The sequence below is a fragment of the Tachypleus tridentatus genome, chromosome 1 (genome assembly GCF_004210375.1).
Source record: "Tachypleus tridentatus isolate NWPU-2018 chromosome 1, ASM421037v1, whole genome shotgun sequence".
Lineage (NCBI taxonomy): Eukaryota > Metazoa > Arthropoda > Merostomata > Xiphosura > Limulidae > Tachypleus > Tachypleus tridentatus.
This window is the reverse complement of record NC_134825.1, coordinates 186,679,908-186,702,673: the sequence shown is the minus strand read 5'-3', so window position 1 is coordinate 186,702,673 and position 22,766 is coordinate 186,679,908. Positions and strand designations below refer to the sequence as shown.

Here is a 22,766-nt window from a genome sequence, read left to right as displayed (position 1 = left end):
GGGTAATGTTTACAGTGTAGCTTCCACACCCAGTGTAACGAAGAGAGAACTATAGAGACAAGAACATCATGGTAATCTTTACAGTGTAGCTTCCACACCAGTGTAACGAAGAGAGCACTATAGAGACAAGACCATCATGGTAATCTTTACAGTGTAGCTTCCACACCAGTGTAACGAAGAGAGAACTATAGAGACAAGAACATCATAATAATGTTTACAGTGTAGCTTCCATACCAGTGTAACGAAGAGAGAACTATAAAGACAAGAACATCATGGTAATCTTTACAGTGTAGCTTCTATACCAGTGTAACGGAAGAGAGAGAACCATAGAGACAAGAACATCATGGTAATCATTTCACAGCTGTAGCTTCCACAGCAGTGTAACGAAGAGAGAACTATATGAGACAAGAACATCATGGTAATGTTTACAGCGTAACTTCCACACCAGTGTAACGAAGAGAGAACTATAGGAGATGCAGAACATCATGGTAAATAAGTTTACAGCGTGTAGCTTACCAATACACCAGTGTAACGAAGAGAGAATTATAGAGACAAGAACATCATGGTAATCTTTTACAGCGTAGCTTCCACACCACAGTGTAACGAAGAGAGAACTATAGAGCCAAGAACATCATGGTAATGTTTACAGTGTAGCTTCCACACCAGTGTAACAACGAAGAGAGAACTATAGAGACAAGAACATCATGGTAATGTTTACAGCGTAGCTTCCACACCAGTGTAACGAAGAGAGAACTATAGAGACAAGAACATCATGGTAATGTTTACAGTGTAGCTTCCACACCAGTGTAACGAAGAGAGAACTATATAGAGCCAAAGAACTATCGCATGGTAATGTTTACAGCGTAGCTTCCACACCAGTGTAACGAAGAGAGAACTATAGAGACAAGAAACATCATGGTAATCATTACAGCGTAACTTCCACACCAGTGTAACGAAGAGAGAACTATAGACAAGAACATCATGGTAATGTTTACAGCGTAGCCCACCAGTGTAACGAAGAGAGAACGAGACAAGAACATCATGGTAATCTTTACAGCGTAGAACACACCAGTGTAACGAAGAGAGAACTATAGATAGTAATGCGACCATCATGGTAATTCATGCGCAGCTCCACACCAGTGTAACGAAGAGAGAACTATAGAGACAAGAACATCATGGTAATCTTTACAGCGTACTTCCACACCAGTGTAACGAAGAGAGAACTATAGAGACAAGAACATCATGGTAATGTTTACAGTGTAGCTTCCACACCAGTGTAACGAAGAGAACTATAGAGACAAGAACATCATGGTAATCTTTACAGCGTAGCTTCCACACCAGTGTAACGAAGAGACTATAGAGACAAGAACATCATGGTAATCATTACAGTGTAGCTTCCACACAGTGTAACGAAGAGAGGAGAACTATAGGAGACAAGACCATCATGGTAATGTTTACAGTGTAGCTTCCACACCAGTGTAACGAGAGAACTATGGAGAGACAAGGAACATCGTAATTGTGTTTTACAGTGTAGCTTCCACAATTCAGTTTAACGAAGAGAGAACTATAGAGACAAGAACATCATGGTAATGTTTACAGCAGTGGCAAGCTTCCACACATTCAAGTTCTAACGACAGAGAGAACTATAGAACCAAGAACATCATGGTAATAAAGCTTACAGTGTAGCTTCCACACACCAGTGTAACGAAGAGAGAACTATAGAGACAAGAACATCATGGTAATCTTTACAGCGTAGCTTCCACACCAGTGTAACGAAGAGAGAACTATAGAGACACAAGAACATCATGGTAATCTACAGGTGGAAGCTTCCACACCAGTGTAACGAAGAGAGAACTATAGAGACAAGACCATCATGGTAATGTTTACAGCGTAGCTTCCACACCAGTGTAACGAGAGAGAACTATAGAGACAAGAACATCATGGTAATGTTTTACAGCGTAGCTTCCACACCAGTGTAACGCAAAGAGAGAACTATAGAGACCAGAACATCATGGTAATGTTTACAGTGTAGCTCCACACCAGTGTAACGAAGAGAGAACTATAGAGACAAGAACATCATGGTAATCTTTACAGCGTAGCTTCCACACCAGTGTAAATATGTGAAGAGAGAACTATAGAGCCAAGAACATCATGGTAATCTTTACAGCGTAGCTTCCACACCAGTGTAACGAAGAGAGAACTATAGAGCCAAGAACATCATGGTAATGTTTACAGTGTAGCTTCCACACCAGTGTAACGAAGAGAGAACTATAGAGACAAGAACATCATGGTAATAAGTCAGCAGTGACAGCATAGCACAACCACACCAGTGTAACGAAGAGAGAACTATAGAGACAAGAACATCATGGTAATCTTTACAGCGTAGCTTCCACAGCAGTGCAACGAGAAGAGAGAACTAGAGATGCAAGCTTCACCATGGTAATCTTTAAGAGTGTAGCTTCCACACCAGTGTAACGAGGAGAGAACTATAGAGACAAGAACGACATGGTAATCATTACAGTAACTTCCACACCAGTGTAACGAAGAGAGAACTATAGAGACAAGAACATCATGGTAATGTTTTACAGCGTAGCTTCCACACCAGTGTAACGAAGAGAGAACTATAGAGATTCAGAACATCATGGTAATGTTTTCAGTGTAGCTTCCAAGGACCAGTGTAACGAAGATAGAACTATAGAGACAAGAACATACTATGGTAATCATTACAGTAGTAACTTCCACACCAGTGTAACGAAGAGAGAACTATAGAGAACATAGCATCATGGCAACCATTACATAGCAGCCTTCCACACCAGTGTAACGAAGAGAGAACTATAGAGACAATAAGAACATCATGGTAACGTTTACAGCAAGTAGCCATCATGGTAATTTCACAGTGTACAACAGTGTAAGAGAGAGACTATAGAGACAAGAACACATCATGGTAATAAGCTACAAAGTGTAGCTTCCACAAATTCAAAGAAACAAGAGAGAACTAGAACAAGACCATCATGGTAATCTTACAGCTTAGCTTCCACACCAGTGTAACGAAGAGAGAACTATAGAGACAAGAACATCATGGTAATCATTACAGCGTAACTTCCACACCAGTGTAACGAAGATTGAACCTATAGGAGACAAGACCATCATGGTAATCATTACAGTGTAGCTTTCCCACACCAGTGTAACGAAGAGAGAACTATAGAGTACAAGAACATCATGGTAATCTTTACAGTGTTATTTCCACACCAGTGTAACGAAGAGAGAACTATAGAGACAAGACCATCATGGTAATCTTTACAGCGTAGCTTCCACACCACTGTAACGAAGAGAGAACTATAGAGACAAGAACATCATGGTAATCTTTACAGCGTAGCTTCCACACCAGTGTAACGAAGGGAGAACTATAGAGACAAGACCATCATGGTAATCTTTACAGCTTAGCTTCCAGTAGGTAACTCTGTCTTAACTGGACTAAGACGGTTAAATTAAAGTATTGAAAGAGGTGTATTCCGCTCAAGCCAGGAAGGTAGGAAAACTCTGGATGTACAAGGACTTATTTATAATTAGTAGCACGTAGTGGCCTTCGTCTTCTTTATATAAGGATGTTACATTCGTGTTATATGCGTGAATTCAAAAGGAAAACATTGGGTTTTTTTAAAGTACCAAACTGTTTAAGAAAGGCTGACCTATTTGGTGAATTTGATCAGAAATGTAATTTGATTTCCTCAATAGAGTTCCCATAAATAACCACAAAGCTGGGCTGAGCAGTAAGCATATGCATATGTATAGATTCTTGGTCAAGTTAAACCTTGGTGAAAATAACAACAATAGTACAGGAGAAATTTTACTGAATGAGTAGGATGATAATATATTTTATACAAGAACTTCAGTTTTCTCGTGTATACGGTAGAGGACTTGGACCAATAGATAGAATTGTATAATAACATACTTGGGAATACAGGGCAAGCAATCTTAGCAGATGTACTTCAGTAATGGACATTATTTAAACTATATATGACTACTTGTCACGTTAATCTTTAGTGAATTCCACGAAGTCCAGAATATAATGAGTTAAACATGAAATTACCGAACAGCTATTTTGTTGTGGAAATGTTTTCTCGTTATGATGAAGTAATTTGGCTCTGTTCTTTAGAAAGAGAATTGGACAGAGAAACAAATTAATGAATGGTGTTTTCGTGTTTAAATGTAATGGAGAACATTTCAGCTAACTTGTTGCCAAGAAATGTTTGTAGTAATGGCAGTAGCTTTAGTATAAGTTAGTCGGGTTAAAGACTGTCACACTAATAACACAACACTGAATTAGATAACACAACACTGAATTAGACAGAATATTCAGTGCGTTATACCAAAATGTGCTTCAACACATCCGGTCGTATTCTATCTGTCGATCGTGCATCTTTTACAATAATCCCCAACTTAGTTTCCACTGTAAAAAGCTCAGTCCTAAGGTTGTCGAAACACATCACAACCCCCAACCCCTATAATCCATCTAGTGTACGTGAAGGACAGTTTCCCAATTTCCATTTCATATAGAAATTTATAAACTCTATTTCCAGTGGCGTGACTGGTATGTCTTTGTATAGAATACCATGAATATCTGTTTCAGTATGCAGATACTTGAAATATGCAACGATTGAAAGGAAGGTATAGCTTTAAACTTACATCTTGTTAGCCTCGTTTCCAGGTGTAAATTTTTTTTAGTTATGCTATGTACATTTCGACGACTTTTAGCACTGTATTCATGGATTCTCACCCTATTACAAGATGCTACACTTTATTCACCACAGCTAGATTATAACTTGTTGTAGGTCTCTTTTTGGATGGTTCTGGTTCCCCATGCTTACCCATATTAATTTTTTCCAGTACCATTCAGTAACCTAGAAACCAATGTTTTAAGAATTCTAAATCTCAGTTGGAACTAAATGTATGAATATTTTGCGTCGTATCAATTTTTGACTGCATGACTATACTTACATCGTACAAATATAGTTCTGATACATTCCATTTCACTTTGACTTTATACCGGCTGCGATTGTCAGATGACTTTTCATTTCCATATAACTTGCTCAACGTCTGTCTTTTTTCATACTTTGTAATCATTTTCTTATTTTTACTGTTTATTTCCGTATTATGGAATTTTCGAAGTTCCACATAAATTACCTATCAGATCGGATTACAACGAAAACGTACAGTTATATATTACCTTATTTTCGAGGCGGTTGCCAAATATTTGCATTCAAAGAAATCTAGTACATTAGCTCCTTCTAAACCACGTTGTTCAGAATCCCTTGATTTTTGTAAGGCCAGACTCGATCGATCATGTCAGGAAGATTACCTTACCAAATCCTTGTAGTCCTGTCGCTTTTCTGCTGCCTTACTCACTAAAAACTGGATTGTATCAGTTCGCACACCTTTAGGTGTTGTACAGTAAGTAACACACTCCTTATTTTCAAACGTATCACCCAATATCAAAATACCATGTTGCATCCATTTGTACTGAAACAAAGAGTAGACTTGTGACAGTGTTGTTTTTTTAAACTAATGTTAAACGTGATTATTGATACAATATATTACAGAAGAAAATCGTTCTAGATCTGTTTCGTTTCTATTCTCGAACTGATCGATGGAAAGAAATTCCAACCAATAGTAGTTAAATGGAATTTTTTTCGCTCCTTTCCACATTCGTTCACGTTAATTTTATATCGTTTAAACCCTCCTGTAACCCACCAGGGGGTGGAGCTCACGTTTTGAAATAGACGAATTTTTTTGTTGAAGAGTGAAGTTGCACAATAAAGTGTCTGCGCCGTGCTCGACATAGGTATCGAACCCGAAATTTTACTGTCATAAACTCTGCGGTTTTCCACTCAATGCAATGCAGTGAAGCGAATTACTATATCGATAACGTAATTACAAATGTAATTTATACATAATGAACTAAGATGTTTCTAGCTTAGAAATATCTTTTAATAATGTTGTTTTTATCAGAAGCTAACATAACATTCCACGATCAATGTACTATCATATTCTTTACGTGCAACAAGATAGCAACACGTAATCACTTCTTTGTGATTGTTTCAGACAACAATTTCTTTTCTTTTTTCCTCCTTACTTTTGATTCTGTTTTTTCCTGTTTCTGGCAGTAAGGTAGATCGTCTATTATGAGGAATTTATTTGTTCGCTCGCTTATCTGCCTATTTTAATAGTTTTTTTGGAAAGTGTAGTTTGACAAGCGAGAAACCACTTTTAACGGTTATCACTTTACCAGGTTGTCTTCCTACAAAGCTTTTTAACGAGTTATACAATCTTAATATTCCACTGATTCAGTCATCTGTTGTGGTTTAAAATAATGTCACTCTTCACTCGTGTAAGTAAAAATAATAACGAATTTATGGTGGAATGTGAAGTTCCACATGTATTCACCGAGAAATAGTTTATTATTAACGTTACCCTCTATTGATTACTCCCTGATAACCAAAGGTATACTACAGTGTCTGTGAACTAATAGAGATGTTCTGATTACTTCCTTATAAACAAGGATATACTAAAATGTTTGTGTGAGTTAATAGAGATGTTCTGATCACCTTCTGATGAACAAAGATATACTACAATGTGTGTGTGAGCCAATAGAGATGTTCTGATTACCTTCTGATGAACAAAGATATGCTATAATGTGTGTGTGAGCCAATAGAGACGTTCTGATCACCTTCTGATGAACAAAGATATACTGCATTGTGTGTGTGAGCCAATAGAGATGTTCTGATTACCTTCTGATGAACAAATCATACTGCATTGTGTGTGTGAGCCAATAGAGATGTTCTGATTACCTTCTGATGAACAAAGATATGCTACAATGTGTGTGTGAGCCAATAGAGATGTTTTGCTTACCTTCTGATGAACAAAGATGTTTTATCATCCTGACAGTACACGTTACATGTGTTGTAAATAGTCCTACTAGACTGTTTATGGATTGCATTTAGCAGAAACTTTGAAGCTTTAATTTCATCTCTGTTTTTTTTTGTTTGATGAAACCTCAAGTTAACTGTAAAAATATTTCGTTCCTTTAATTCTCGTAGTAGCTCAAGTTTATAAGCGAGTTATTATAAAAGGGTAACGCATGTAGAAGGTTTAGACAGTAAACAATAAATACGACTAGAATGCTTAGAATAAATACCGGCGTTAAACGTAAATGTTACTGTCAAGACAGGTATATTTTGGTTGTGGTTTGAAAACATGATGAATATTTCCAAACTTTATTATCACAGTAAGAAGTCTAAACGTCCTGTAGAGTATGAAACGTGACTTATACGGAGAACCTATGGCATTATATAGTAACGCTGTTCTAGGTTCTTTGCTTCTATTGGAATTTCTTTCTCCATCTTTGGTTATCTACCATGATGTTCATGTTCGTGCGCTGCCGTCGAACACTGCAATCTCTGTGAAGGTCAGGATATTGCCATAGTTACGTTCCATAAACTACCCATCATACGAGCATAAAGGTGCATGTGAATTGTATCGTTGTACGTGATCAAATGAACCTCCATTTCTTTCAGGAACCTTTGTCATGGGACATGCTATTGATTCCAAGCAGTGATTGGATAATTAGAAACACTTGCCTTCTGAGTCCTCGTCATATTAGAGTCCTGTCTATTATGTCATTAATGGTGTTTAAAGATGTGTACAATATTGTTTTGGATCAAAGGGTTCACTTTTGTGATCACAGATTTTATTTTGGAACAGAGGACGGATCAGGTTAAGGTTAAATATTGTTTTTGTTTTCTATAAATAATATTAAAGGTTGTGATATTTGATTCTTTATCGTTTAAAAATTGGAATGTATGAAAATTCTTTCCTGAAGAAGGGTTTAAACAATATTCTTAATCCACGTGTCTGTCTGTGGCATTGTTCCATTGTCATGTGATGAGTAATTCATCATGAAAGGAATGTCACACATCAAGCTCGTGGTGCCACATGCCATGCGTTGCCATTTCAAAATCACATAAAATTCTATCATTCCTTTGTATCATTGTTTTATTTTATCAAGAACTAAAGCTAATTGGCCAAATTTAGAACTATTCCACTGATGCAAATACGAAAATGGAGGAAAGCGAAGTTTTTCGATTACAACTTTTTAATGAGGTAGATAGTGGCCAAACTCATAGATAAAATTAGCATTTACTACCTTAAAGTGAAACAATTTATAACGTAGTGAGGCGTGTCCGAAAAGTTTAATACCATGTTTGATGTGTGTAAAGTTTTACTTTACATCCTGAAATAATCTAACAAAGTTACTCATATAACTCTGTTAAAGTCAGTAAAGTTTCATATTTCAAAGATTTTTGATTTATTGGTCTCCCTAGACTTGCTATTTCAAAAGTTTTTTTATTGGTCAAAATTCTGATTAATTTCAAATCCATTTATGCGTCCTTATAATCTGAGGTCTCTTAAACAACAAACATTCTGAGCTGATGGGAGTGTCTGGAAAATATAGATGGGAATAGATTGTGTTATTTTGCGAAAGAAAAATAAAAGTAATTTCCGTTGTTTGTTTATCAACATTAAGTATACTTATCTGTAACACGAAAGTTTCAACATAAAGTATACTTATCTGTAACACGAAAGTTTCAACATTAAGTATACTTATCTGTAACACGAAAGTTTCAACATAAAGTATACTTATCTGTAACACGAAAGTTTCAACATTAAGTATACTTATCTGTAACACGAAAGTTTCAACATAAAGTACACTTATCTGTAACATGAATGTTTCAACATTAAGTATACTTATTTGTAACACGAAAGTTTCGACATTAAGTACACTTATCTGTAACACGAAAGTTTCAACATAAAGTATACTTATTTGTAACACGAAAGTTTCAACATAAAGTATACTTCTCTGTAACACGAAAGTTTCAACATTAAGTATACTTATCTGTAACACGAAAGTTTCAACATAAAGTATACTTATCTGTAACACGAAAGTTTCAACATTAAGTATACTTATCTGTAACACGAAAGTTTCGACATTAAGTATACTTATCTGTAACACGAAAGTTTCAACATAAAGTATACTTATCTGTAACACGAAAGTTTCGACATTAAGTATACTTATCTGTAACACGAAAGTTTCAACATAAAGTATACTTATCTGTAACACGAAAGTTTCAACATAAAGTACACTTATCTGTAACACGAAAGTTTCAACATAAAGTATACTTATCTGTAACACGAAAGTTTCAACATAAAGTACACTTATCTGTAACACGAATGTTTCAACATTAAGTATACTTATCTGTAACACGAAAGTTTCGACATTAAGTACACTTATCTGTAACACGAAAGTTTCGACATAAAGTACACTTATCTGTAACACGAAAGTTTCAACATTAAGTATACTTATCTGTAACACGAAAGTTTCAACATAAAGTATACTTATCTGAAACAAGAAAGTTTCAACATTAAGTATACTTATCTGTAACACGAAAGTTTCAACATAAAGTATACTTATCTGTAACACGAAAGTTTCAACATTAAGTATACTTATCTGTAACACGAAAGTTTCAACATTAAGTATACTTATCTGTAACACGAAAGTTTCAACATTAAGTATACTTATCTGTAACACGAAAGTTTCAACATAAAGTATACTTATCTGTAACACGAAAGTTTCAACATAAAGTATACTTATCTGTAACACGAAAGTTTCAACATTAAGTATACTTATCTGTAACACGAAAGTTTCAACATAAAATATACTTATCTGTAACACGAAAGTTTCAACATAAAGTATACTTATCTGTAACACGAAAGTTTCAACATTAAGTATACTTATCTGTAACACGAAAGTTTCGACATAAAGTACACTTATCTGTAACACGAAAGTTTCAACATTAAGTATACTTATTTGTAACACGAAAGTTTCAACATAAAGTATACTTATCTGTAACACGAAAGTTTCAACATTAAGTATACTTATCTGTAACACGAAAATTTCGACATAAAGTACACTTATCTGTAACACGAATGTTTCAACATTAAGTATACTTATCTGTAACACGAAAGTTTCGACATTAAGTACACTTATCTGTAACACGAAAGTTTCGACATAAAGTACACTTATCTGTAACACGAAAGTTTCAACATTAAGTATACTTATCTGTAACACGAAAGTTTCAACATAAAGTATACTTATCTGTAACACGAAAGTTTCAACATTAAGTATACTTATCTGTAACACGAAAGTTTCAACATTAAGTATACTTATCTGTAACATGAAAGTTTCAACATAAAGTACACTTATCTGTAACACGAATGTTTCAACATTAAGTATACTTATTTGTAACACGAAAGTTTCGACATTAAGTACACTTATCTGTAACACGAAAGTTTCAACATAAAGTACACTTATCTGTAACACGAAAGTTTCAACATCAATATTACTTTTAGATGCATTAGGTTAGAGAAGTGCTTGTTTTTCTAAGTTGTGTAAGAGAAAATGTGGATGGAAACTCGTAAATAACAGGAAAATAATGAAACAAAACAAAGAAATTGGTTATATCTATAACTTATATCTGCATCATAACTGTACGGATATTTATATGGAGTTGGCAACAAATAATATAACTGTACTGATATTTATATAGATTTGACATCAAAGAACATAACTGTACTGATATTTATATAGACTTGACATCAAAGAACATAACTGTACTGATATTTATATAGACTTGACATCAAAGAACATAACTGTACTGATATTTATATAGACTTGACATCAAAGAACATAACTGTACTGATATTTATATAGACTTGACATCAAAGAACATAACTGTACTGATATTTATACAAACTTGACAACAAAGAACATAACTGTACTGATACTTATATAGACTTGACATCAAAGAACATAACTGTACTGATATTTATATAGACTTGACATCAAAGAACATAACTGTACTGATATTTATATAGACTTGACATCAAAGAACATAACTGTACTGATATTTATATAAAGTTGACATCAAAGAACATAACTGTACTGATATTTATATAGACTTGACATCAAAGAACATAACTGTACTGATATTTATATAAACTTGACAACAAAGAACATAACTGTACTGATATTTATATAGACTTGACATCAAAGAACATAACTGTACTGATATTTATATAGACTTGACATCAAAGAACATAACTGTACTGATATTTATATAGACTTGACATCAAAGAACATAACTGTACTGATATTTATATAAACTTGACAACAAAGAACATAACTGTACTGATATTTATATAGACTTGACATCAAAGAACATAACTGTACTGATATTTATATAAACTTGACAACAAAGAACATAACTGTACTGATATTTATATAGACTTGACATCAAAGAACATAACTGTACTGATATTTATATAAACTTGACAACAAAGAACATAACTGTACTGATATTTATATAGACTTGACATCAAAGAACATAACTGTACTGATATTTATACAAACTTGACAACAAAGAACATAACTGTACTGATACTTATATAGACTTGACATCAAAGAACATAACTGTACTGATATTTATATAGACTTGACATCAAAGAACATAACTGTACTGATATTTATATAGACTTGACATCAAAGAACATAACTGTACTGATATTTATATAGACTTGACATCAAAGAACATAACTGTACTGATATTTATATAGACTTGACATCAAAGAACATAACTGTACTGATATTTATATAAACTTGACAACAAAGAACATAACTGTACTGATATTTATATAGACTTGACATCAAAGAACATAACTGTACTGATATTTATATAAACTTGACAACAAAGAACATAACTGTACTGATATTTATATAGACTCGACATCAAAGAACATAACTGTACTGATATTTATATAAACTTGACAACAAAGAACATAACTGTATTGATACTTATATAGACTTGACATCAAAGAACATAACTGTACTGATATTTATATAGACTTGACATCAAAGAACATAACTGTACTGATATTTATATAAATTTGACAACAAAGAAAGATTTGAAATTTTTTAAAACAGAAATGATATCTTTCCTGCTTAAGTGGTGTTTATACAGTACATAGAGTTATAAAGTGTCGGTACATAAGTACAGCTTTATTGAGTTAGGCAGATTAACCAAAAGGGAACGTGCAGAAACAGAGCCGATATGTACGTACTGCAGCTGACGTTTACAAAAGTAAACAAATGAAATATATGTAGATAAAATGCATGGTTACTCAGAGTAATGATCAGCATTTGTCCTAACTGTGTTCTAAAACTACGTAAGGCTACATTTATTAAACAAAAAGTATGACCACACATATGTTGTATGAGTTGGTTATAGAAGTAACACATTACATATGTTGTATGTAGTTGTTTATAGAAGTAACACATTACATATGTTGTATGTAGTTGTTTATAGAAGTAACGCATCATTATATGTTGTATGTAGTTGTTTATAGAAGTAACACATTACATATGTTGTATGTAGTTGTATATAGAAGTAACACATTACATATGTTGTATGTAGTTGTTTATAGAAGAAACACATTACATATGTTGTATGTAGTTGTTTATAGAAGTAACACATTACATATGTTGTATGTAGTTGTTAATAGAAGAAACACAACATATGTTGTATGTAGTTGTATATAGAAGTAACACATTACATATGTTGTATGTAGTTGTTTATAGAAGTAACACATTACATATGTTGTATGTAGTTGTTTATAGAAGTAACACATTACATATGTTGTATGTAGTTGTTAATAGAAGAAACACAACATATGTTGTATGTAGTTGTTTATTGAAGTAACACATTACATATGCTGTATGTAGTTGTTTATAGAAGTAACACATTACATATGTTGTATGTAATTGTTAATAGAAGAAACACAACATATGTTTATGTAGTTGTTTATTGAAGTAACACATTACATATGTTGTATGTAGTTGTTTATAGAAGTAACACATTACATATGTTGTATGTAGTTGTTAATAGAAGAAACACAACATGTGTTGTATGAGTTGTTTCTAGAAGAAACACAACATGTGTTGTATGAGTTGTTTATGAACTAAACACAACATATGTTGTATGAGTTGGTTATAGAAGAAACACAACATGTGTTGTATGAGTTGTTTCTAGAAGAAACACAACATGTGTTGTATGAATTGTTTCTAGAAGAAACACAACATGTGTTGTATGAGTTGGTTATAGAAGAAACACAACATATGTTGTATGAATTGTTTATAGAAGAAACACAACATGTGTTGTATGAGTTGTTTCTAGAAGAAACACAACATGTGTTGTATGAGGTGGTTATAGAAGAAACACAACATGTGTTGTATGAGTTGGTTATAGAAGAAACACAACATGTGTTGTATGAGTTGTTAATAGAAGAAACACAACATGTGTTGTATGAGTTGTTTATGAACTAAACACAACATATGTTGTATGAGTTGGTTATAGAAGAAACACAACATGTGTTGTATGAGTTGTTTCTAGAAGAAACACAACATGTGTTGTATGAATTGTTTCTAGAAGAAACACAACATGTGTTGTATGAGTTGGTTATAGAAGAAACACAACATATGTTGTATGAATTGTTTATAGAAGAAACACAACATGTGTTGTATGAGTTGTTTCTAGAAGAAACACAACATGTGTTGTATGAGGTGGTTATAGAAGAAACACAACATGTGTTATATGAGTTGATTATAGAAGTTACGCACTACGTGTTCTGTGTGAGTTGTTTATGAACTAAACACAGTACATATGTTGTATGAGTTGTTTCTAGAAGAAACACTCTACGTATGTTCTTGATGGCCATTCACGTGATGAACGTACACTAACACTATAACCGACCAGATATCTCTGTAAGACAGATAATACAAGGGCTTTGGACGACTTTAGATAAATCTATTGTATGTTTTATTCTAGGTTTGTGAAACAATATGAAAATGCTCCCAGACCCTAGTCATGACTGGTCTATTAACATACACAATTTTTTCGAATCTTCAAGTGTGTTATATCTATTCACAATAGTTTCTTATAACTTGGAACACTTTAGTTTTTAGACAGTTTTGTGTCACGAGGGTGCGAGAATATAACTATAGTTAATTTGTCACCCCCTTAAAAAACAGGAAAGTGAACTAGTCTGCAAATTATAGAAATTCAGGAAATTTGTTAAACAAGGGAGGGTGGTTAGTCCAAAAACACTGATATATGTGTTCCAAAAGATATGTTCACAAAAAGGAGACTTCTGGGGTCCGAAGTTTAACTACAATAACAAGATTTTAAGGGGGAGGTTTGTTCGAAAAGGAGGGGGGGTATCTTGTGAAGAAAGCTACAGTTTTAAAAATGATATTTATACCCCAATAATAAAATACCTGTGAAATGATATACTGGAGATAATACCGGGGAATGATCTAATGATGATAATACCGGGGAATGATATACTGGAGATAATACCGGGGAATGATATACTGGAGATAATACCGGGGAATGATATACTGGAGATAATACCTGTGAAATGATATACTAGAGATAATACCGGGGAATGATATACTGGAGATAATACCGGGGAATGATATACTGGAGATAATACCGGGGAATGATCTAATGAGGATAATACCTGGAGAATTATCTAATGAGGATAATACCGGGGAATGATCTAATGAGGATAATACCTGGAGAATGATCTATTGAGGATAATACCGGGGAATGATCTAATGAGGATAATACCGAGGAATGATCTAATGAGGATAATACCTGGAGAATGATCTATTGAGGGTAATACTAGAGTAATGATCGAATTAGGCTAATTTTTTTTTAAAGAGAACGACCTGTGCAGGAGTTTTACTGTTTCTCTTCTGTATTGATTTTACTTGAGATTTATTGAATGTTCAGAGTATATGATAAAGTATATTAATTTTACCTTTGAAGGAAAAATCTGTGTATTTATCAGGGTGAGTAAAACAATAACTACAGCTCGACGTTTCAGACAACCCTAAGGAGTTTTCGTTAAACACCTCACCTTATGTAGGGTCAGGGTAAACGAATCGAGCTTTTTTTTTTTTATCTCGATATTCAGCTATTTGTTGCCCTTGAAAGAATGCAGTTCAATGTTACCATCGCTTTGTTCTACACTGTAAACTTCGTTTCTGTTTATCTATCACATTGTCACCGGCTTCACGAGCTTCTCTGTTCAGGTGATGTTTTCATAAATGTTTTAACTCTCAAAAGAAGAAGGGTAGTTTAGATTGTTTAAAAGAGAAATCCGTGTTTTGATTGCTTATTGAACGAAAGCTAAATCTACTTTGAAGATTGACACAGAGTTTTCAATGAAACACAACGTTTCATATCTTGATGTAAATATAGAGGTATTATTATTATATACCTTTACTGATGTCGTTTTAATTCGTGAATCTACCTTATTGGGGGCAGGAACACTAACGTTAAAAGGCAAGTTTTATCTTACTTGCCCCCAAGTGGTAGTACCTTATTTTCATTTTTTTAATTTATTTTTTCAGCTTTTTTTATGTTTATCTTATTTTTATTTTAACTTGGGAGTCACTTTCCCGCAACTGTCTGCAGGCATGAAGGGATATAGATGTGGGACGTTGTGGGCTTCAGCACCCACATCTCGCTCTCTTAATTTCTAATTTTATTATGTGAGACTAATGAATAGGAGGTTAAAACTGATAGACGGTGTATTCCCACAGTAATGTGGGTTATACTTTTCAGTCACCTCCAAAACCTAGGATACATTTTATAATCTCACGTTGAAGCTTGTACCCAAGGATTCTTTTCTTTTTTAAATATGCAGCATATTTTGTTTCATGTGTGTTGTTTATGGCTTCAAAATTTATGTTTATAATATAATTAATCAGAGGTTTAGATTTGCTGTTTTTAACACAACCCTTTCTCATGATTCTGTTTATTGGATTTGCTGTTTTTAACACAACCCTTCATCATGATTCTGTTTATTGGATTTGCTGTTTTTAACACGTCCCTTCCTCATGATTCTGTTCATTGGATTTGCTGTTTTTAACACGTCCCTTCCTCATGATTCTGTTTATTGGATTTGCTGTTTTTAACACACCCTTCCTCATAATTTTGTTTATTCGATTTGATGTTTTTAACACAACCCTTCCTCATGATTCTGTTTATTGGATTTGCTGTTTTTAACATAACCCTTCCTCATGATTCTAATTATTGGATTTGCTGGTTTTAACACAACCCTTCCTCATGATTCTGTTTATTCGATTTGATGTTTTTAACACAGCCCTTCCTCATGATTCTGTTTATTCGATTTGATGTTTTTAACACAACCCTTCCTCATGATTCTAATTATTGGATTTGCTGGTTTTAACACAACCCTTCCTCATGATTCTGTTTATTCGATTTGATGTTTTTAACACAGCCCTTCCTCATGATTCTGTTTATTCGATTTGATGTTTTTAACACAGCCCTTCCTCATAATTTTGTTTATTGAATTTGCTGTTTTTAACACAACCCTTCCTCATAATTCTGTTTATTGGATTTGCTGTTTTAACACAACCCTTTCTCATGATTCTGTTTATTGGATTTGCTGTTTTTAACACAGCCCTTCCTCTTGATTCTGTTTATTGGGTTTGCTGGTTTTAACACAACCCTTCCTCATGATTCTGTTTATTGGATTTGCTGTTTTTAACACGTCCCTTCCTCATGATTCTGTTTATTGGATTTGCTGTTTTTAACACAACCCTTCCTCATGATTCTGTTTATTCTATTTGCTGTTTTTAACACAACCCTTCCTCATGATTCTGTTTATTGGATTTGCTGTTTTTAACACAACCCTTCCTCATGATTCTGTTTATTGGATTTGCTGTTTTTAACACAGCTCTTCCTCTTGATTCTGTTTATTGGGTTTGTTGTTTTTAACACAACCCTTCCTCATGATTCTGTTTATTGGATTTGCTGTTTTTAACACAACCCTTCTTCATGATTCTGTTTGTTGGATTTGCTGTTGTTAACACAACCCTTCTTCATGATTCTGTTTATTGGATTTGCTGTTGTTAACACAACCCTTCCTCATGATTCTGTTTATTGGATTTGCTGTTGTTAACACAACCATTCTTCATGATTCTGTTTATTGGATTTGCTGTTGTTAACACAACCCTTCTTCATGATTCTGTTTATTGGATTTGCTGTTGTTAACACAGCCCTTCTTCCTGATTCTGTTTATTGGATTCGGTGTTTTTAACACAACCCTTCTTCATGATTCTGTTTGTTGGATTCGCTGTTTATAACACAACCCTTCTTCATGATTCTGTTTGTTGGATTTGCTGTTTATAACACAACCCTTCTTCATGATTCTGTTTGTTGGATTTGCTGTTTATAACACAATCCTTCCTCATAATTCTGTGTATTCGATTTGCTGTTTTTAACACAATCCTTCTTCATAATTCTGTGTATTCGATTTGCTGTTTTTAACACAGCCCTTCCTCATGATTCTGTTTATTCATTCAGCTTCATTTGGATGTAGTTATTTAATTTCACTAAAATTTTGAATAATAAAAAATAACCAACCTATTTTAGTATGTCTAAGAAACTGTGAGCAGGTAAATAGTATTCATACATTTGATTTTACAACATTATATACCACAATACTATTAAGAGATTAATTTTATTTCATTAATAGAACAATATTGTTATCCTTTTATAGAACTGAAGAAAAGAAAATATAGTTCCAAAAACATAAAAAGATATGTTAAGTTTCTGTATTTATAGTGATTTTATATTTTTCAATAAAGTAAACAGGTTTTTAAACAAGTGATAAAATAGTTCCAATGGGAGATAACTATTCAACTTGTGTAGCAAATTTATATTTATATTTATACTCTTATTAAAATAAATTTTCGAAAACTTTACAAATCTAGATATTTTTACTTTAACTTACAGATATATAGATAATTTAATTAACATAAATAATTCTGAAATATTTAATGTTATTAACATCATTTATCCAACAGAAATACTTCAATATCTATTACAGAAGTACGTTATTTAGATTTAGAAATTAAAATTATTGATAAAAAGGATACCAATGTAAATATTTTTGAAAAGAGAATATATTTTGCCTTTCCAGTAGATGGTTTACCCTACTTACATAGTAATGTACCATACCTTCTGTTATAAACATTATAACTTAACAGTTATTCACGTATTGTTTACCTTCCTTACATAGTAATGTACCATACCTTCTGTTATAAACATTATAACTTAACAGTTATTCAGATATTGTTTACCCTCCTTACATAGTAATGTACCATACCTTCTGTTATAAACATTATAACTTAACAATTATTCAGATATTGTTTACCCTCCTTACATAGTAATGTACCATACCTTCTGTTATAAACATTATAACTTCACAGTTATTTTGGTATTGTAAAACATGTAATAAATTACAATATTTTGTTAATAATGTTGAAATACTGATATGAAAATTAATAGTTAATGGATTTAATAAATAATCTCTAGTTAAAATTATTAAACTGTTCTGTAATAAATACAAAAATGTATTAAATAAATATAAAGAAATAAAAATTAGGAAAATGTTACTAAAATTATATTTAGTTAAAAATAAGGTCATGAAAGAACTTGGCACTATTTTTTGCGGATGTACACATTAAGTCGCGTATAAAAGCATGACAGTCACAGTAAACTATCACTTTACTGATGTCGTGTTAATTAGTGCCTCTACCATATTGGGGGCAGTAATTCAAGAGGTAAACAAGCTAATATGGCTTCCAACTACCACCCACTCATTAAGTCTGCTGTGACTATCATGCTATAAACAAGGTGTACATCTGCAAAAAGTAGTGCTAAGTTGTTAAATGGCCTTATTCATATATATAAACATAGAATGCTAAAGTTAGTTTTGTTAATATATATTCATATATAATGAATGAATCATCATTCAAACATGCACACGTACAAATATATATGTATATATCACGAACACACACTACTCATAAATCAACTCAACGGAATTGTTTTCAAAAATAAAGTTGTTTAAGTTGGTAAGTTTTAATTATTAGCACTAATACTATTTACTTACCGCTTTCTAACCCTTTTCACCAGTAAGCTTGAGAGATTATGAGCTAAAAACCAGAGATTGGTCCCTGCTATGGGCACACTGAAGTTAGGTTACTGTGTCTAACAAACAAACAATCATGTAAGGCAGATTCATGATATAACATATGAAAACTAGAGACTCGACAAGTTGGAATATAAGTAATTAAAAACAAAACATAAAACCAGACCAATAGCAACAATAAGATAAACCAAATTTTGATGATTTATAACTACTTTCAGAGGTTCGTAATAAAGGTGCTACATTTGATTGAATGTTTAGTCAGTATGGAATGGAGGTATTATGGATTTAGATTTCCGGACTATATTCTCTTGTAGATAGATACGTAGTGGCGTTGCACGCAAATGTCTCGAAACCTCGCGTATACCGTTTATTCTCAGGAATAGTTATATAAGTTTTACCATTAAGGTTTGGTTTGTTTTGAATTTCGCGCAAAGCTACGAGAGCTATCTGCGCTAGTCGTCCCTAATTTAGCAGTGTAAGACTAGAAGGAAGGCAGCTAGTCAGTACCACCCACCACCAACTCTTGGGCTACTCTTTTACCAACAAATAGTGGGATTGACCGTCACGCCCACACGGGTGAAAGGGCGTACCCCAAAGGAACATATCGTTTAATTAAAAATATATGTACTGACAAATAGAAGTTTTAAATACTCTTATCCAAAGTTTGTTTTAAAAATGTTGGTTATCATTGATTTTGCTCACTCATATTTGTCTTGTGTGTTTCATTTGCATAGTAATACTTTCAAATCTGAAGGATAAGAGTTACGGTTTGTTTTTATACAGTAATACTTTACAATCTGAAGGATAAGAGTTACAGTTTGTTTTTTATACAGTAATACTTTAGAATCTAAAGGATAAGAGTTACAGTTTGTTTTTTATACAGTAATACTTTAAAATCTGAAGGATAAGAGTTACGGTTTGTTTTTATACAGTAATACTTTACAATCTGAAGGATAAGAGTTACAGTTTGTTTTTTATACAGTAATACTTTAGAATCTAAAGGATAAGAGTTACAGTTTGTTTTTTTATACAGTAATACTTTAAAATCTGAAGGATAAGAGTTACAGTTTGTTTTTTTATACAGTAATACTTTACAATCTAAAGGATAAGATTTACAGTTTGTTTTTATACAGTAATACTTTACAATCTGAAGGATAAGAGTTACAGTTTGTTTTTATACAGTAATACTTTACAATCTGAAGGATAAGAGTTACAGTTTGTTTTTATACAGTAATACTTTAGAATCTAAAGGATAAGAGTTACAGTTTGTTTTTTTATACAGTAATACTTTAAAATCTGAAGGATAAGAGTTACAGTTTGTTTTTTATACAGTAATACTTTACAATCAGAAGGATAAGAGTTACAGAGTGTTTTTTTATACAGTAATACTTTAAAATGTGAATGATAAGAGTTACGGTTTGTTTTTATACAGTAATACTTTACAATCTGAAGGATAAGAGTTACGGTTTGTTTTTTTATACAGTAATACTTTACAATCTGAAGGATAAGAGTTACAGTTTGTTTTTTTATACAGTAATACTTTACAATCTGAAGGATAAGAGTTACAGTTTGTTTTTATATACAGTAATACTTTAAAATCTGAAGGATAAGAGTTACAGTTTGTTTTTATACAGTAATACTTTAAAATGTGAATGATAAGAGTTGCGGTTTGTTTTTATACAGTAATACTTTAAAATGTGAATGATAAGAGTTACGGTTTGTTTTTATACAGTAATACTTTAAAATGTGAATGATAAGAGTTACGGTTTGTTTTTTTATACAGTAATACTTTACAATCTGAAGGATAAGAGTTACAGTTTGTTTTTTTATACAGTAATACTTTACAATCTGAAGGATAAGAGTTACAGTTTGTTTTTATACAGTAATACTTTAAAATGTGAATGATAAGAGTTACGGTTTGTTTTTATACAGTAATACTTTACAATCTGAAGGATAAGAGTTACAGTTTGTTTTTTTTATACAGTAATACTTTAAAATGTGAAGGATAAGAGTTACAGTTTGTTTTTTTATACAGTAATACTTTGAAATGTGAAGGATAAGAGTTACAGTTTGTTTTTTTATACAGTAATACTTTAAAATCTGAAGGATAAGAGTTACGGTTTGTATTTTTATACAGTAATACTTTAAGATCTGAAGGATAAGAGTTACGGTTTGTATTTTTATACAGTAATACTTTAAAAAGTTAAGGATAAGAGTTACAGTTTGTTTTTTTTATACAGTAATACTTTAAAATCTGAAGGATAAGAGTTACGGTTTGTATTTTTATACAGTAATACTTTAAGATCTGAAGGATAAGAGTTACGGTTTGTATTTTTATACAGTAATACTTTAAAATGTGAAGGATAAGAGTTACGGTTTGTTTTTTATACAGTAATACTTTAAAATGTGAAGGATAAGAGTTACAGTTTGTTTTTTTATACAGTAATACTTTAAAATCTGAAGGATAAGAGTTACGGTTTGTATTTTTATACAGTAATACTTTAAAATCTGAAGGATAAGAGTTACGGTTTGTTTTTATACAGTAATACTTTAAAATGTGAAGGATAAGAGTTACAGTTTGTTTTTTTATACAGTAATAGTTTAAAATTTGAAGGATAAGAGTTACGGTTTGTTTTTTTTATGTAGTAACACTTTGAAATCTGAAGGATATGAGCTAGGTTTTGTGCTTTCATACTGTAATACTTTAAAGTCTGAAGGATAGAAGGTAAGACTTTATGAGTGGTATTTTCGCAGGTCGTATTTTATCAGTTTGAATAAATGAGTGTTAGAGTTTCATTCGACACAGAGAAACTGATCATGCTGAGGTTCCAGTGCCAGCTAAGAAGCTAATTAAACAGGTGTATCATGAGGCGCTTACTGAGCTTAATACAGAAACTGTGCGTTTTATGCCTAAATGTTATAATATGTACTCAACAGTAAAACCGATAGTTTCAAACATAAGTCCAGGTATGGTTTAGTTATTAGAGTGCCCTGCTGCAGATTTAGGTTCGAGGCTCGATACCGAGGCTTCGCTCCACAATCTTAGCTATAACCGTGTTGTATAGTATAATATAATAGCATTGTTTGATTCAAATAGCTAGGACAGCCTTTTCTCGAAGTAGGTAGCGCTGCCTGGCTGCCTTCCATTTCGTCACTAATTCACGGTTAGAGGTGGACATGCTTAAATCAAAGGGGCCTCTTTACTGGTTAAGGTGTTTGTACTGTGGTTCGGAAGGTGTATGCTTTCCGTCTCTGCAAAATCGTTCCACGCTCTCGGTCCGTGTGTGAGTGTGCGTGCATTATAAGAGTAACAGTCAACTTCCAGTGTAACCCAAAGTTCACGGTGAGTGCTATTCATTAACTGCCTTCCTTCTAGTTTCTCAGCTCAAAAGTAGGGCCGGCTAGCGCAAGGTAGCCCGCACATAATTTTGCACAAAATTATGGAGCAAACGAATAAAGTTAGTTGAGCGTTTAGCGCGCGCTTGCGCTCAAGGAAAACGAGTGCATATGCGGGATCCACCCTAGATGGCTGTCCAAGACTTTGTTTGTTTGTTTTTTATAAT

At 32.8% G+C, this 22,766-nt stretch overlaps 2 protein-coding genes across 3 annotated transcripts in view; one reads left to right on the top strand and one right to left on the bottom strand.

Annotated features, from left to right (window-relative positions):
- The window catches only part of LOC143222696 (gamma-aminobutyric acid type B receptor subunit 2-like), a 77,355-nt gene extending 71,844 nt beyond the window's left edge, over window positions 1-5,511 (bottom strand). Inside the window, exons 1-2 of the mRNA XM_076449596.1 lie at window positions 5,365-5,511; window positions 4,999-5,184 (exon numbers count right to left, since the gene is read on the bottom strand). Of these exons, the coding sequence (XP_076305711.1) occupies window positions 4,999-5,184; window positions 5,365-5,511 (333 nt within the window). The remainder of the gene's footprint in view (window positions 1-4,998; window positions 5,185-5,364) is intronic.
- LOC143232168 (gamma-aminobutyric acid type B receptor subunit 2-like) overlaps window positions 1-22,766 on the top strand; it is a 291,391-nt gene that overhangs the window by 212,629 nt on the left and 55,996 nt on the right. The gene's annotated exons all lie outside the window — the stretch shown is intronic.